This window comes from Nuphar pumila, chromosome 7 (assembly GCF_984573655.1).
Source record: "Nuphar pumila chromosome 7, dmNupPumi1.hap1.1, whole genome shotgun sequence".
In the NCBI taxonomy this organism is placed as follows: Eukaryota; Viridiplantae; Streptophyta; class Magnoliopsida; order Nymphaeales; family Nymphaeaceae; genus Nuphar; species Nuphar pumila.
In genome coordinates this window covers 48,686,560-48,704,073 of record NC_143255.1, presented here as the reverse complement: position 1 = coordinate 48,704,073, position 17,514 = coordinate 48,686,560, and the positions used below count along the sequence as shown (strand labels likewise).

The 17,514-nt window shown below is 39.1% G+C and overlaps 1 protein-coding gene across 1 annotated transcript in view; it reads right to left on the bottom strand.

The window, feature by feature from the left end:
• Nucleotides 1-201: 201 nt before the first annotated feature.
• LOC149832189 (uncharacterized) overlaps nt 202-17,514 on the bottom strand; it is a 26,465-nt gene continuing 9,152 nt past the window's right edge. Inside the window, exon 2 of the mRNA XM_090013184.1 lies at nt 202-1,669. Coding sequence (XP_089869310.1) covers nt 202-1,662 — 1,461 coding nt within the window. The 5' untranslated portion in view covers nt 1,663-1,669. The remainder of the gene's footprint in view (nt 1,670-17,514) is intronic.

Sequence of the window (17,514 nt, the reverse complement as noted above, 5' to 3'; positions counted from 1 at the left end):
CTCTACTTCTTCTGTGACCTCCCTGTAACACAAAATAACATATTATTCCTACAAATTATAAATTACTTCCATTTGTACTTATAAATATTATTCTACTAACCGCTATAAATAATATCGGTTGCAGACATACTATCGCAGTAATCGCTATAAATATCAATATCTAACACAGTAATCGTTATACCAAAATCGCTAAACATATTATTAAATTTTCGTAGACAGGACAGATATATTTACCTTGGTCGCTATTTTCTGCTGTTCTCCCTCCAACCTGGGACTTTCTGGTGGGTCCACTGCCTCCAACTGCCTTTCAATCTCCATCTCTATCGGCTCCATCGTTGCATGCCTTTCTCTCGCCTTCCTTTTCTCATCCTCCTTCTGCTTCCTTTCTCTGTCCCTGTTCTCCTCCTCCTCCTTCTGCTTCCTTTCTCTCTCCTTTTCCGCCTGCTCCTTCTGATTCCTTTCTCTCTCGCGTTTCTCCTCCTCCTTCTCCTTCCTTTCTCTCTCCCTTTTCTCCTCCTCCTCCTTCTCCTTCCTTTCTCTCTCCCTTTTCTCCTCCTCCTCCTTCTGCTTCCTTTCTCTCTGCCTTTTCTCCTCCTCCTTCTCCTTCCTTTCTTTCTCCCTTTTCTCTTCCTCCTTCTGCTTCCTTTCTCTCTGCCTTTTCTCCTCCTCCTTCTCCTTCCTTTCTCTCTCCCTTTTCTCCTCCTGCATCCTTTCTCTTTCCTTTTTCGCATCCTCCTCTTTCTCCTTCCTTTCTCTCTCCTTTATCTCCTCCTCCTTCTGCTTCCTTTGTCTCTCCCTTTTCGCCTCTTCCTCCTGCTTCTTCCTTTCCCTTTCCTTTTCTTCCTCCTCCTCCTTCATCCGCCTTTCTTTCTCTTCGATTTCTTGTTTCCTTCTTTGCCGCAGTTCTTCCACCTGCTTCTTCCTTTCCCTTTCATTTTCTTCCTCCTTCTCCTTCCGCCGCCTTTCTTTCTCTTCGATTTCTTGTTTCCTTCTTTCCTGCAATTCTTCCTCCTGCTTCTTCCTTTCTCTTTCCTTCTCTACCTCCTTCTCCTTCTTCTTCCGTTGCCTTTCCTTCTTTTCCTCATTCTCCTTCTGCTGCCTTTGCATTTCCTTAGTTTCCTCGAACTCCAACTCCCTCCTTCGCCTTTCCTTTTCTTCCTCAAACTGAGGAATATTCTGTTCCTTCTCTTCCTCCTCCTTATTCATTTGCCTTCGCCTCTCCTCCGCTTCCTTCAGTAGCCTTGCCTTGTGTCGCATTGCTCTACTCTCCAAGTTTCTCCTATGAGCCTCCGCCAGCATATTGCTAACATCCCTTTCCCACTCCTCCACCTTCTTCTTCCTCTTTTCCATCTGCTGTGCGTTAATCCTCCGCCTTCTATTTATATTCTCATCAATATTTCTGGCCTTTGCCTTCTCTTCGTCATCCTTGTTCTGCATCTTTCGTTCTTCAGAGTTCTTCCTTTGGTCTGCAGCCTCGATATCTGATGGATAATCCTCCGCATAATACGATTCCAAGGCTTTTTCCCTGTCTTCATCGTTCTCAATCTTAAGTATATTTTGGTATCTTTCAAAAACTTTAGATAGATGGGACTGGCGGATCACTTCTCTAATAGACAACTCATAGAACGACGAGGTATCTCTAATCTGATGAGGCGCAGACATTGCGAACCTGCACAATACAATACACGATCATCATCATTAGAAATCGTCGGAATATTTGGGTTCATAATACAAATCCTTGTATAAGAACCAATCTTCAGATTGAAGAAAGAAAACTTACACGAAACTCACCGAAACGATGGGAATTTGGATATTCCAACTGTAGAGTAAGCAACAGTAACAACTAATACGCAACAGAAGGTGGCAACGATGCTGCGACTGCGCGTAAGACAGAAACAGATGCTCTGGTAAAAAGGAAAGGATGCTCCGGCAACTCGAGATGAAAGCAAAGAATCTCTGGTAGAGTGCTTAGAGCGAGAAAGGATTTTTTTGAACTATTTGTATCATACAACATAACGCTTGCTACATACGCAAACTCTGCGGAACGTTTTCCCGCGATATCGATGGAGGGCAGTTTTGTCATTTTCATGAACCGACGATTCAGTTTTCTAGAAGGAGGGCATTTATGTTCGTCCGAGGAAGAGGAACCGACGATTCAGTTTTCTAGAAGGAGGGCATTTATTTCTGTAAATTTTCAGCGATTTCTATTGTCATTTCATTCCCCATTTTAACTTCAACGATACATTACAACCACAATCATCAAAAAAAAGATTGCCTAAGCTAAGAGTCTTGAGAGAGTAGAGGAGGGCCTCACCACCCACCGAATAACAAAAAATACGACGACTCAACTTCAAGTGCAGTAAGGACCCAGAGTCGAATAAATTTAGAGGCAGCTCATCAGTAAGGACCCACAACAGTCAATGTGCAGGTCAGTCGGTGCTTGATGGAGCAATATAGGATCTTGTGATGGATGTGCATAGAAGCAGAAATAGAAGGGAGAGAGAGCGAGAGAGGGTTGATGAGCCCCCGGACCCCCCTCCTGTAAGGGCAAAAGGCCATGAACACGCTGGGAGGAGCCCTCAGACCCCCCTTCTGTAAGGGTAAAAGCTCTGAATCAGACTCCATAACTCTTCAAGTTGAATGATGCTACCCACACTGAGAGGAGCCCCCAGACCCTCCTCCTGTAAGGGTAAAAACTCTGAATCAGGCTCCACAACAGTAAATGTGCAGGTCAGTCGGTGCTTGATGGAGCAATGTATGATCTTCTAATGGATGTGCACAGAAGCAGAAATAGAAGGGAGAGAGAGAGAGTAAGAGGGTTAATGTTCATGGCCTCCTCCAGGGGAGATTTCTTTCTCGGATAATCCTGCAGTGCAGAGACTGGGTCTTAAATAATCATCTTTGGGGCACTTAAGTCTTTACAACCACTCCTTTTCAAGAACCGTCATTTTTTTTGCACCAATGGAGGAGAGGGTACTTAAGTCTTTGCAATCGCATCAAACTCCAACGCTAATTAATGCTGACAAACATGGGGATACGAGACGCACATGCTTACATACGTGGTGCTCTTTGGGACCCCCGATCATGAGATGTAGCTAACTGCCCTGTTCGGGGGGGGAACATATAACCGGCTTTGGTCGCAGATCGGCTTGTATAGACTTGTTTATTTATAATAAATATGTTTTACATATATTTTATATTATAGAATGAAGATCGTTGAAGTATTTGTCCTCCAAGTGGGGTTCAAATCTTATTGCTTGTAAGTTTTATTTTGCAAATGAGTTAGTTTGAGTTTGGCGGAGTAGAATTATGATATAAATTTTATTGTTTTTAACTTTTAAAAATAACAGTTTTTTTATAAATGAACTTGCTCGTGTTCGTCTCGTTTCGCTCAGGCTTTTTCATGAGTTCAAGTTCGACTTGGTTCAGCTCGACACAGGAAACAAGCCAATCTTGGACACCCTCTGTTGGGTTTGTTCACCTCATTTACCAGCCCTAGACAAGAGCCCTTACTCACCGAGTGCAGGACCGGTCACGGAATTTGACAAAATACTTTTTTGTGTGTTTTGAAATCCCATTTATAATGCATAAACACTTAATTCGACAAAATACAATGTTTGTGTTTTGAAATCACATTTATAATTCATTAACGCTTAGCTCTCTCTCTCTCTCTCTCTCTCTCTCTCTTATATATTAACCTAAGATCTTGTTAATGGAATCAAGTGCATTATACATTATGGCGAGGCATGTGGAGCACCCGAGCCTAATTAAGCCTGATGTGGCAGATCTCAACCCAGAATTTTCTGTTGCTGAGTTTTGATATAAAGAGCCAAATTTCATAAATTTTAATTTTAAAAAAAATTCTAAAACTTGGATATCGGGTGACCTTGTGTCAGATAATCAACCTTCTATATCGGGATCCATATATTGCATATATACAGCGGGTCTGACACAGGCCACTTAGCTACTAGTCCCGTTACATTAAAGCCCAAACCAGGTTTTATGCATGGACTCAGACTTGACCCATTCAAAGACCTAAGCAGGATTGAATTGACTGCTTTCGTGACAGCTATACAGGGCACAAGGGGTATCATAGGATGATTTTCACTAATTTAGCAATTAGTCTGGTTAAGGCCTACTCTTTTGAATTTACATAATCAAACTAAGTTGGCGCTGTCCGAGAAGGCTCATCACGGCCAAACTAGCTATCACTACTGCAAGGTTTATTTAGGTGATCTGCCAGCTTGAAAACGCAGAACACAGTCACAACACACACAATCGCCATTTTTAATGTGGTCCGGTCTTAACGTGACCTACGTCCACGAGATCCCTCTCTCTCTCTTTCTCACACAACAGAGAAGAGAAGGTCTATGTTTATTTATAGATGTATGTATAAGTCCAACGGACGATCCACTCTTCTATCTTAAACTCACCTTGAGAGGACTCCCTTTTGGATTCACATTGGGGGCAGAAGTCCTCTCATTGGTACAAGTCTTCTTCTCTCTTGGATTTACGTTAAGAGGAGTTTCTTGCTTCTTGGACTCACATTGATGAGTCGTTGGATTGTCTTAACATGCCTCTCAAGCCAATCTCTGTGAGATTGGGCTTGTTTCTCAAGAAGCCAAATGTATGTTAAAAAAGAGGCTAAGTAGGAATCAACAACTTGATCTTGAGAATAAATAAACTGAACATTACTTTTTTCTTTGAAACCTTCTCCCGAATAAAATGACAATCTATCTCAACGGGTTTGGCTCTAACATGAAAGACACGTGACACCCAAATTGCCACACCACAGGACTAGAGTTTCATATGAAAAAATATTCATCTCAGTTAACAATTGTTTGAGCCATACAAGTTCAGAAATTGCTTATGTAATTCTCATATATTCAGCTTCAGTACTTAACCTCGACACAAGGTGCAATTTAATTGAGCTCCATGATAAAATGTTGGTTTCCATGTAGATGAGGTAACAACTTATAGACTTACTAACATCGCATCAATATCAAAGAATGCAGACAAGCAAAGAGAAGGTGACTTCTTGATTTTAAGCCCTAGATTTATAATTTTCTTGAGATATTTTATGATCCTTTTACCATATGTCCAATGGTAATGATTTGGTTTATGCATAAACTGACATACTTTGTTAGTTGCAAAGGGTATGCCTGGTCTATTAAATGTGACATATTGAAAAGTATCAACAATGCTTCTGTATTGGGTAGAATCTTCAAGTAATGACCAGTAAAACCTACCCGGCAGAGTCGGGTAGGGAGGATAAACATAAAAACAAAATAAAATTTTAAATAAAAGGGGGGAAGACGGTTCCTCCAATGAAGAACCGCCTCCCCCTCTCTCCAGCAGAAGGGGCGAGGATAAGCCTCGCCCTCCCCACAACACAGGAGGTGGGGAGTTATCTTGACCAACCATGAGGGCTCTATAAGAGCCTTCACGGCGCGTCTCCCTGCCCCGCTCGATGAGAAAGAGAATGGCAAAGAGGTTAAGATATCAGGAAAGAGGGAGGAAGTCCACCAGAGCACCGCCGATGGCCACCACAGGTAAACAATCCTCCTTCAATTTTGAGAGAAAGCCGACAACCATAGCTACTAATGTGTGTGAAGGAAGGAAGCCGATAAAAATGGCTACCAACGTGTTTGAAGGGAGGAAGCAGGTAGCCACTGGTTGCCAGGATCATCCCAAAGAGAGAAAGATGGAGGAAGCCAACAACTGGAGGTTGCCGGCGACCTCATCCTAGTCAGTAGGACTGACTCGGTCTGGGTGTAAACCAGACCGAGTCAGGTCTGTCGATACCCAGATGGGTTAGCCTAGGTGAGACCCAAATCGAACCGACTTAAAAAAAATGTCTCGATCAGTAGTCGAATGACTCGATCGAGACTGAATTAGACCTAGTCTGTCTGACCAAACCGGTCTAGTGTGAACCTAGACTAGGTCGGGTATGACGGAGACTGACTCGATCCGAGTCCAGCCAGGTCGAGTCTGATCAATGTGTTTAAAAACAAAGTAGTCTCGATCAAACGAACCAGTTTGAATTGAACCGGACCGAATTGGTCCGACCGAACTGGTCTGGGTGTGAACCCAGACCGACTCAATTTCAATCCACCCATACCCAGTCTGGTCAATGTATTAAAGAATCAAGAATGGTTAAGCCCTATCTCGGTTTTCTTATTTTGGATTTGTATTGAACTGAACCAGACTGGGTTTAGGTTCAGTTCAATCGAATTAGTCTGGACTGGTCCAGGTTGGACCAGACCCAAACTGAATCAGGTCTGGATCTCGTATGTGACCAGAAGGACTAGTCCTAAATCAAGACCAGGACTGGATCTAGATCTAGATCAAGATTGGACCTGGTTTTAATCCTTGACTAGTTGGATAAACTTTAGATCTCAACTAGATTTAGTCCAGTCTATTCCTTACTAAGACTCAAGTGAATTCAGTCGAGTCCATTCCTCCATTCTTGACTGGAAAATAAATTGGAATGTTCTATACACCAAACTGGATATGAATTTGCACCACTTAGTGAGTGAATCCGATAGAGAAATTTAAAGATGTCCAGGTGGGTCTGCAATCAAACTCAGTTGAATCCAAACTAGATTATGTAAACCTAGTATTTTAAACTCAAACTAAGTCCAGTCTAACTTGGGCTAAGCCAGGTCTGATCGTAGTAAGTTGAAATTATCAAACTACTCTTGTACGTGTGACTCGATATCAAGTTAGTAAAAGAAGCATAACTGCACACCCCAAATTCATAATTGAGTGAGGTTTGGTTCATTGAGTTCATGTCGTATAGAGCAATCAGATTGTCATATGGTTCTACCAAACCAAGGGCATTAAAATCGATGTTTGACATAACACCTTGGGAAAATATTTTGGTAATTTTGATAAAGTATAAAGAATGTTTGTTACTAATATGAGCATACTTGTGTGATGATTAGATTCTACTAATTAGAGTTACAAGAGACTCGCCTGCAAATTAGAGTCCAGTATTTGCATAACATTATATGCTGACGTATTTGTGAATTAGACTACATGAAAGCATGCTTACTTGATATTACAATTGTATTCTAATGAGTTTGCAACTGCATATTAGAAATATATTTTTCTAATGATTAGATAATGAATGCATGTGAATTAGTCCTAATGTCATAAATGATTTCATATATATATGCTACTTTAATATGAGTTGCATGTATAAAATTATTGTACTTTAGATGAAATGCATAATTGAGTTTGTGAAACTTAGAAATACTTGCTTGAGAACATAATTCTTGAGATGAGATTTGAGTCTCATACTAGTTATAGATGTGCTACTGTGACTTGAAGTACTTTAGCATGCTAAAATCCCATAAATTATTAGGGGTGACAGGCGAAAATGGCAACCTGATGATCGTCAGCCTAAGAGTCACCATTGTCGAAGCCCTCAGGATTTATAGATGTAGAAAGACTACATCTTTGAATGTTTAAAAAATTGGTGATCTTCATATTCCTAGGATTATCCTTTGAAAACACTTGTCGGGAGACAGTAAGTATAAACTCGAGTAAGAGTTTATGTGAATTTATGAAATGCATATTATATATTTTCTCAAGAATTTTACGGTTTCATTGAGATATTTGGGGTTCTAGAGTTAGATTAAGATTAGCATGAACCACGAAAACATGAAACAAATATAGCTCTAGTTACTGACTTGCTGGTTCGCTATTGGGGGTCCTACACTGTAGTAGATAGAGACAGATTGAGTGATTTATAGTCTAACCAACACCGTAAAATTGAAGTATTTTATATGGGTTGCTACGCCCATATTGGGCTATTACCAGTATAGCTGAAGTAGATAGTGGTTAGTATAAAGAAAATGCTCACTTTTATGAGAATCGAGTAAGAAACTGAGAGATTTAAAAGACACAAACATGTGTGTATTGTGTGATCGAAAACTAAAATAAGACTAGGGGCTTAGAGCCCACTAAAGTTGTAATTTTGAGTTTTTCTTCTTATAATTTATTTATTATTAAGTCGTAGACTCATCCTTCTTGTAATTATTAAAACTGTAGGTTTCAGGTGACTTTATGGGACAAGACTTGGTGTTAAGAGACTGCTAGTCTACTTCAGGACGTATGTGGCATCATCTTCTGTGAGAGCAATGTTCTCTTTCTTCTTTATTTATTGAACTTGAGAAGTGATAATTCATTTGGATGATGTAGCCTTTATGGCTTATGTGAGATTTCTTTATTTAAATTTAATTGATAATCGTTTATTTAAAAAAAAAATCGATGCCATGTTTTTGCTCGCTACTTTGATATTTTTCTTTGAGAAGTAATACCCACTAACCCAGACTCCAGAGGTTCTAGATAGAGATGTTACACGATCCACCGTATCTGAACAATGTAACATTTTGTGTGGTTGAAGTAATAGCTTGTTTACAATTTGTCCTGCCTATTTTGATTAAAAGATCTAGAATACACTTTGACACAATACGATTTTTAAGAATCCATGGACCACTTCATTTCCACGAAAATAATGCGAAGAACCCAAGTTCTTTATAGAAAAATCACAAATGAAATCATGTGTAATATGCTTCATAGTGTCACATGAATTTCTTGTCACAATGATGCCATCAACATATACCAAGATAAACATCTATAGGTCACTGCTATGATGAACAAAAAGTGATGGCTTAACTTTTGGTTTGGCAAAAATCATCTTTTTGAAATAAAGGCGAAGTCTTTCAAACCACATGCAATGAGCATGTTTTAGTCCATATTGGGCATGATTGGGCTTGCAAAAAATATTAGGATGGTTTTCTTTGAACCAGTCTAGGTTTGATTTGATAAAGTGTCACAATTTATTCTTTTATAGTTTAATGTCACTTGAGTACAATGTTGGCTTCATCAAAGGAATTAGGTTACTCTTTTTGGCTTCACTAACAAGAGTTGCAAGATATTTGGAAACATGGTTTTAGTGTCGCATACTGAGATAGTGTGACCATGTTGGTGTGAGTTTTGAAAAACACTTTTTAAAACAATATTTTTAAATAAAATTCAAGTGAAAGTCAGACACCAAAATTAATAAAAACTGGCTCGCTCGAGTGGTGGAGACTGGACCGGGTCAATGGCAGAAAACAGGATATACTTTGTATTCAAACACACAACTTAACTATGCTTTATTGCAAAAAAAAAAATTAATTAATCTAAATAAAAGAGTATGGCCCTCTACAGAGAGATTAAACAAATAAATAAATAATTTTATTACAGACCAAATTGAATTAATAAAATAAACCTTAATCTAAAAGAAATAAAAAATGGGCTTAGTGCTTCAAGTCTTTTCTTGTCCCTTCTTTAATGGAATAGGTAATGCATGTTTTCTTGAGGCTCTTGTAAGGCCTTTTGAGAGGACCTTTTAGGGACCTCAGAGAGATTTTTGGGAGCTTAAAATAAAGCTCATCGCACATTCGATCGCTCCCTACAGAAATCACAACTACAAAACGGAACAGAAATGAAAAAAAGTAATATTAAATCTAAACAGAAACTAAGGCACTAGAAAATGAAATAGAAAAACTAACAAACTAGTAAGAATTTTAAAAAACTAACTACTTAAATCAAATAAGCAACTAATGAATTCAAATCAAAGACAAAAAGATGAAACCGACTACCAGTATGTAAAGACGTCAAATAACCAACTAAATTAACAATAATACTATGAATTTAGGTTAATAAAAGTAAAACAAGATGGCAAATAATCAATCTCTAAAAACGTGAATTCAGAATTAATTACAAGTTAACTAAACATGCTATAAATTGAAGCAAACTAAGTGTTTCCTTGTGACTTACATTGTAAAGTTACGTCTAGAGTTTGTTTACTTTTGTTGAGTCTGATGTAAGCTACCCGATTCAAGTGAATTAATACTCCAAAAGGGCAGCCCGTATACTTGAACTATAAGAGTCTGCGAGCAAAATTATAAATGAATCAAATGCATTGAGCTTTCTTTTGTTCACCCTCATTGTGATTGATTCTTGTGATTGCAATTCTTCTTCCTCCATTTTCTCTTGCTCTCTTGCACTATGATTACAAGCTTCCACGACTGGCAAGCGAGCGATAAGTTGGCTTGCGATGGTGAGGAAGGATCATCGCGTTGCGCTAGCCCATTGAAGAAAATAAGTTTGTGACAAGTGGTACCAGAGCCCGTTATTGTGCTGAAAAAGGAACTCTGGAGTCTGTGTTGATAGACACACCGATAGGTTGTGATTTGTGAGCAAAACATCATGATGCCCTATCAAAACTTGCGTAACACCAGAGGAAAGACAGTTATCGAAGCTGAAGAGATGGGTTCACCTCAAAGCCATGAACAAATGGTTGCAATTGTCAAAAAGCTGGTAGAAGATATGACTTTGCACGAAGAAGCGATTTCATATGTGGTTGAATCATTCGATGGACTGAATGATATGGTGGCAAGCCTACAAGAACATGTGATCTTACTAATGGGGCAGGTCACTTCGTTGACGACAACAGTGGACAACTTTCAGACTGAAGTAGGAGAGCTTTAATTGAAAAATTGCACATTGCAACGAAAAGTGACCCTAAATGGGGGAAATTGTGAGAGGCCATCAAGGATTGATATGCCAATAGAATGTGACACTTAAAGATCTCAAGATTAAGGTTGCAACAACCCTACTGGATGGGGATGCTATCGCTTAGTGGAGGCGAAAGCGCAATGATATGGAGATGAGTCAATGTGTGATAAACACTTTTGACGAATTCAAAATAGAGCTTCACAACTACTTCATGCCGATGAATGCACAAAGACAGACTTACACATTGGTGACAGATCTTAAACATATTGGTTCATTGTAAGACTATGTCAAAATGTTTCAAAAGCTTATGCTTGAGGTGCCTAACATTGTCCTCATCTGGCTAATTGTGGGACTTCAACCATGGGCACAATCTGAGGTAGAAAGGAACTCAGTACTTTAAAAGATGCATATGTGACGACAGAGTGCTTAGCTAACACTCAGCGCAAGCCTTTCACCGCATCAACCAAGGTTGGGAAGAAGCCTAACTACAAAGGCAAGAAGGATGAGTGACGCGATGCGACAGCAAAGGTGAGGCGTCGACACGCCATCAATCCAACAAAAAACAGAACTACACAAAGTATAACAACAACAAGGGTGCGGTTGTGACATGTTGATTCTATGACGATAGACATATCACCAGGGAGTGCCTGAAGCGCCTCACGAAAGACGACGGGTAAGCCAATGTTGCACAGGCCAAGAGCAATGACACTGAGACTATGCAACCACAGATGGGAGTCATGTGGTCGATCAACGTAGCTAGAAGTTGTGCAGTTAAGAACATGCAGGTTAGCAAAGAACTGATGTATCTCAAAGTCATTACGAATGAAAAGTCTACTTCAGCAATGCTAGAGTCCAAGGCGACACACAACTTCGGCTTGAGGGAAGAGGCAGAGCGGTTGGGCTTGAAGCCCGGGTCAAAGCAAAGGATCATCAAAACGGTGAACTCTGAGGCGAAGCTCATTCTTGGTGAAGCAAGAGATGTGGTTATCCAAGTGGAGAGTTGGCCCAACAAAGCCAACTTCTCTGTGGTGCCCTTAGACGATTTTAAGATGATTTTAGGTATGGAGTTTCTGTGGAGCTAGAACGTTATGATACTACCAAAGTTTAACACGTTGACAATCATGTGGCCAAACATATCCCACACAATGCAATGTCTTACGCAGAAAGGCAAGTCTTTAGTGTTATCGACAATGCAATTGAAGAAGGGTATCAAGAATGGAGAGTAGACATTCTTAGTCGTCATGCACGCAAAAGAAAAGAAGGTGCAAGCAGCAGTGTCGTCGACCCTAGCCCCAGTGTTAGCAAAGTTTCGGGGGGATGGTGCCTCCAGAATTGCTTAAGCGTCTACACCAAGGCGCGAGGTCAACCATAAGATTGAGTTGACCTCGAGAGTAAAGCCTCCGGAAATGGTTTCATACTGCATGGGGTCAGCTGAGCTGAAAGAGCTACGCAGGTAGTTGAACAAGATGTTGGATGCATGCATCGTTCGTCCATCAAAAGCACCATTTGGCGCCCCGGTCCTATTTCAAATGAAACATGATGGCTCCAAACAGTTATGTGTGGATTATAATGCTTTGAACAAGGTCACGATGAAGAAGTACATGTTGTCACTGATAGCAGACTTGTTCGATCAGTTAGGTAGTGCACATATCTTTTCCAAGTTAGATCTGTAATCAGGTTACTCGCAGGTGAGGATTGCTGAAGGTGACGAGCCAAAAACAATTTGTATCACCCGCTATGGTGCTTATAAATTCTTAGTAATGCCATTCGGGTTGACGAATACTCAAGTCACGTTCACGACTTTAATGAACCAGATCTTCTACCCTTACTTAGACAAGTTCGTGGTAGTTTACCTAGATGATATTGTGATCTATATCAGCAACATAGAGGAACACGTCGGGCACTTGCGAACAATATTTCAGGTGTTGAAAAAGAATGACCTTTGTGTTAAACGAGAGAAGTGTCTCTTCAAGGAAGAGGAGATCAGCTTCCTTAGCCACGTTATGGGGCGTGGTATGCTGCATAAGGATGAAAAAAAGATAAAGGTGGTCATCCAGGAATGAGTTTCACCAAGCAAAGTGTTAGAGTTGTAGTGTACCTCTTACATATTTGTTAAAGAATAATCAGATATGATTATGGACAGAAGCATGCCAAGATGCTTTCGACGGCTTGAGAAAAGCTTTAGTGAGCGAGTCAGTGTTACGACTGTCAAATCATTTGAGTCCCTTTGAGATCCACATAAATGCCTCAGACTTTGTCATTGGCAATGTTATTATGCAGGATAGTCATTAAATCACATATGAGAATCATAAGCAAAAAGATGCAGAGTGGCGTTACACGGTGCATGAACATGAGATGATTGCCATCGTGTAATGCCTCAGGACCTGACGACATTATCTTTTGAGTGCCCAGTTCGTCATCAAGACCAACAATGTTGCTACGAGCTATTTTCAAACATAAAAAATTGTCACCAAAGCAAGCTCGATGCCAAATGTTTTTGGTTGAGTTCGACTTTGCCTTAGAGTACAAAGTTAGAAAGACCAATGTTGTGACGGATGCCCCGAGTCGCAGGGTCGAACTAGCAGTTGCGTGCATGGAGCATTCTGAAGTCCATTTGGAGAGCGCATTATTGGGCCGCATCCGCGAAGGCAAGCAACAGGATTCGACAGCACAACACCTTGTTTCTTTGACGTAGGCAGAGAAGACTCGACGATTTTGGCTACAGGACGACCTCCTCGTGACAAAAGGAGGGCACGTCTTTGTGCCACGGTGAAGAAACCTCTGCCGAAAACTACTTGAGTGTCATGATAATATTGGGGAAACCTCCGCGGTCAGGAGAAAACCTTAGCACTCCTTGAGCGCGACTATTATTGACCGCAGATGAGAGACGACGTTGAAGGGTATGTGCGAACATGCCTCATCTGCCAGCAAGATAAGAGGACAAACCAGAACGTTGTCGGTTTCCTTGAGCCTCTACCAATTTCAGAACGTCATTAGAATAGCATCTCCATGAACTTCATTGTTAGTCTGCCAAAGGTAGAGGGCCTCAGTTCTATCCGGGTTGTGGTGGATCGTTTCTCAAAGTATGTCACCTTTATCCCAACTTTGAAGAAGTGCCCTACAGAGAATATTACAGAGTTGTTTGTAAGGCATGTGGTGAAGCACTAGGGCATACTAAAGAGCATTGAGTGATCGTGATGCTCGCTTCACGGGCAAGTTCTGACATAAAGTATTTTGATTACTTGGCTCTGATTTGTTGTTTTCAACTAGCTTCCATCCGCAGACAGATAGTCAAACATAACGCATAAACGAGATACTCGAGCAATATCTTAAGCACTTTGTTAATGCCAATCAGAAAAATTAGGTAAAGCTCCTTGACGTGGCACAATTCTGTTACAATCTGCAAAAGAGTGAGTCTTCATGCTACAGCCCATTCGAAATAACCACGGAGCAGTAGCCGCTGACCCTGTACACTCTTGTCGTGCAAGAAAAGGAAAGGTCATCCTTCACCTATCAATTTGTTCGAGACTGACACAAGCAGAATGAGTTGGCGAAAGCATTCTTATATAAGGCGACAAAGAAAATGAAGAAGTGGGCGAACAAGCATTGTCGGCCCGCTGGGTTCCAAGTTGGAGACCAAGTGTTGGTGAAGCTTTATCTTGGTCGCACATGCATCTTTCGTGGGCTACACCGCAAACTGAGCAAAAAGTATGAAGGATCATTCACCATCACAAAGAAAGTGGGCAAACTAGCGTACAAGCTGGAGTTGCCCCTATATTTTAAAGGGCACCCAGTGTTCAACGTGTGAAACCTCAAGTAGTTTCATCCAGACGATGAAAATCTGAAATGCACTGTCACAACACGCTCTCATAATGCAGAGGTCCCCGACAACATAACAGGCCGAGAAGCACCTCAGTCAGATCCTTCATCATATAAGGTTAACTACTTGAGCGAAGCGAAGAGGTACCTAGTGCAGTGGGAGGAGACTGTGAAACCTACGTGGGAGCCAGCATTCTCGATGAACAGTCGTTACCCGACTGAACTCAAGGCTTACCATGAAACAGATGACGTCGAGGACGCCGCATGATTTGAAGGGGGAGCATGTTCCCTTGTGACCTACATTATAAAATTGCATCTAAAGTCTGTTTTGCTTTTATTGAGTCTGATGTAAATTGCCCGGTTCAGGTGAATTAATACGCCGAAAAGGCAGCCCGTATATTTGAACTGTAAGAGCCTGCAGGCAAAATTGTGAATGAATCAAATGCATTGAACTTTCTTTTGTTCACCCTCGTTGTGATTGCAATTCTTCTCCCTCCATTTTCTCTTGCTCTCCGATTACAAGCTTCCGCGACTGGCAAGCGAGCGGTAAGTTGGCTTACGACGGTGAGGAAGGACTGTCGCGCCGCACTGGCTCGTTAAAGGAAATAGGTTTGTGACACTAAGTGTATTAAATCAAAACAATAATGTGACTAAACTTAATTAATACTCTAATTCATAGAGAAATTGAAACTATATGTTGCTGAATAAGAATTGTTAATATTAAAACTACATCTACACCAATCTAAGTCAACTGAATAGGGAAAACATCTACATAACTATCAAACAAAAAAAGACGTAAGTGATTTTAGCGTGGATTGCTGAATCACGCTACGGGTGAACCGACATTAAGGTCAATGAGAAAACTCGTAATTGATGTTAATTCACGCAACTATGCTTCGAATCAAAATAAAATGCACTGATTAAAAATCGATTGATAAAAAATAAAACGTTGTATGCAAAGAAATGACTTTGATTTGCTAATAAAATGACCAATCTATTGTTGTATTTATAAGAAACATTAAATCTATGAACCTAAAACTAAAAAGACTTGAAAACTAATGCTAATACCGTAATTGGCTAATACAAAGAAATTTTTTAATTAATTAATTAATAAAAATGAAAACACTAAGTCTAATCTAAACCTAAATCTAGAATTAAACTAAACTGCAACTTGTGAACATATCAGAAACTCTACGCTACAACTACCAATTCAATTAAAATATTATTAACCTACACGTAGATCAATAAAAATAATTAAAATAGACGAAGCTAAATATAATATTTTATATTTTATTTTTTGATAAAAATATGATAAATCTAAATTAGATGTGATGAATATAACATGAATAAACAAAAACTACATGCAATGCTATGATTGGTAAGATGCAAAAACTACAAATTATGATGAAACAAGAAAAAACATGATGGTTTTTACCTTCTTACACCGAAACTGACTTCAGCCTTTTCTCGGGCAGAGGAAATGCGAGAAACCGACTACAAGGAGGTTTAGAAGGAGTGAAAAGCAAACGAAGCAAAGAAAAAGATAGACAGCCCGACGATCAAAAAGAAGGGAAAAAGAAAAAATGGGAGGCAGAGAAGAGAGAGAGAGAGAGGCACATGCTACATAGGTTAAAAATGTGTTTCTAAAATATTATTTATAATCCCTAATTAGGTTAAAAACCAATTTTTCAAAAAGTGTCTAAAGATTTTTCAATAATTTTCAAAAAGGCTCTTCTCAAAAAATATGTTTTTGAGAAAAAATTAAAAAAAATTATAAACTAATTAAAATTAGTTATTAAGTCCTAATCTAGCTAAATTATAATTATGAAAATTCTAAATTACTAAAAATGCAGGGCTGAATTAGAAAATGCGATATTTTCTCAAAAAAAATGATTTAAAACAAAACCTCGAAAACAACAATAATCATGAATTTTTAATATGATTTTATCATGAATCATGCATAAATAAAGATAAATAAAATATGAATATTATGCATGATCACATGTAATGGGTCATAAAAAAATGTTTGCTTTGAGAGATCAACAATTAAGCTTAGACCGACGGACAACAAATACTAAGCTCGCTAGGTTCGCTTGACGAGTAGGCCTAGGAATTTCAAGTTTATTTGATGCTTCTAGTTTCATGGTAATTTTGTCATATGGGATTTATAGATGGGAATACAAACGTTGCATTAGGTAACAATATAAGATTTGTAAGATGGCTCTTTCCAATTTGGAGTATGGTAAGACTCATTTTGGATCTAATTCAACATTTTTTGGTAAGTGACAGGCTCCTTTCGAGCATAAAGAATTTCGCTAAAAATAAAATATCTTGATAAATATATTTGATTTTCAAATCTAGCATAAAACACCTAAAAGAATGAATTTTTAAAGGGCCAAACAGCACAATCCCCATCCTCAACAACAAATATATATTTATAGTGTTATTCGCAAAAAACATTCAATCAAAAATTAGAAAAGCAATGCAAGTATTAGATAGTGTGGTACCACAGGTAGTACCAAATATAAACCTTTATTAAATCAAAAACTGAAAAGTCTCGGGCAAGTTGTTTTACATTGTTGAAGGAATCACTATTTCTAATCATAATTTCAAATATTATTGGGGAGGTTTTGAAAATATCATAATTTTGTTGCGATATTTCAAAAATAATAAAATTGTGATATTCTCATATTATCACAAATTTGTCATGATATTATTGTCACTTTATCATGGTTTGAAGTTTATGCTTTGCATACTTCTAAAATTTTATATCTTAAACATGCCATTATTTTCCCTAGATATCCCTAAGAAAGAAAGGATATATTACAAGATTTTCCCTCAGCTAAAGTTTGTCAATACATTACCGACTACCAAAACAGCATCGCAACAGGCATGCTCGAGAAGGTTAAAAAGTTAAATCAGAACCAAATGTCCTAACCTTAAAACAAAACCAAATGTCCTTCGATAATTCAAAACTCAGATCACTTGCTGAAGCAATAAGAGGAAACTAAAAGGCATTTTAATATTGTTCAAATGATGTTGAAAAACGAAACAGATGAGCAGGATATCACGATCAAAATGATGGAAATTCCAGTATACATGGAAGATCTATCATAATAG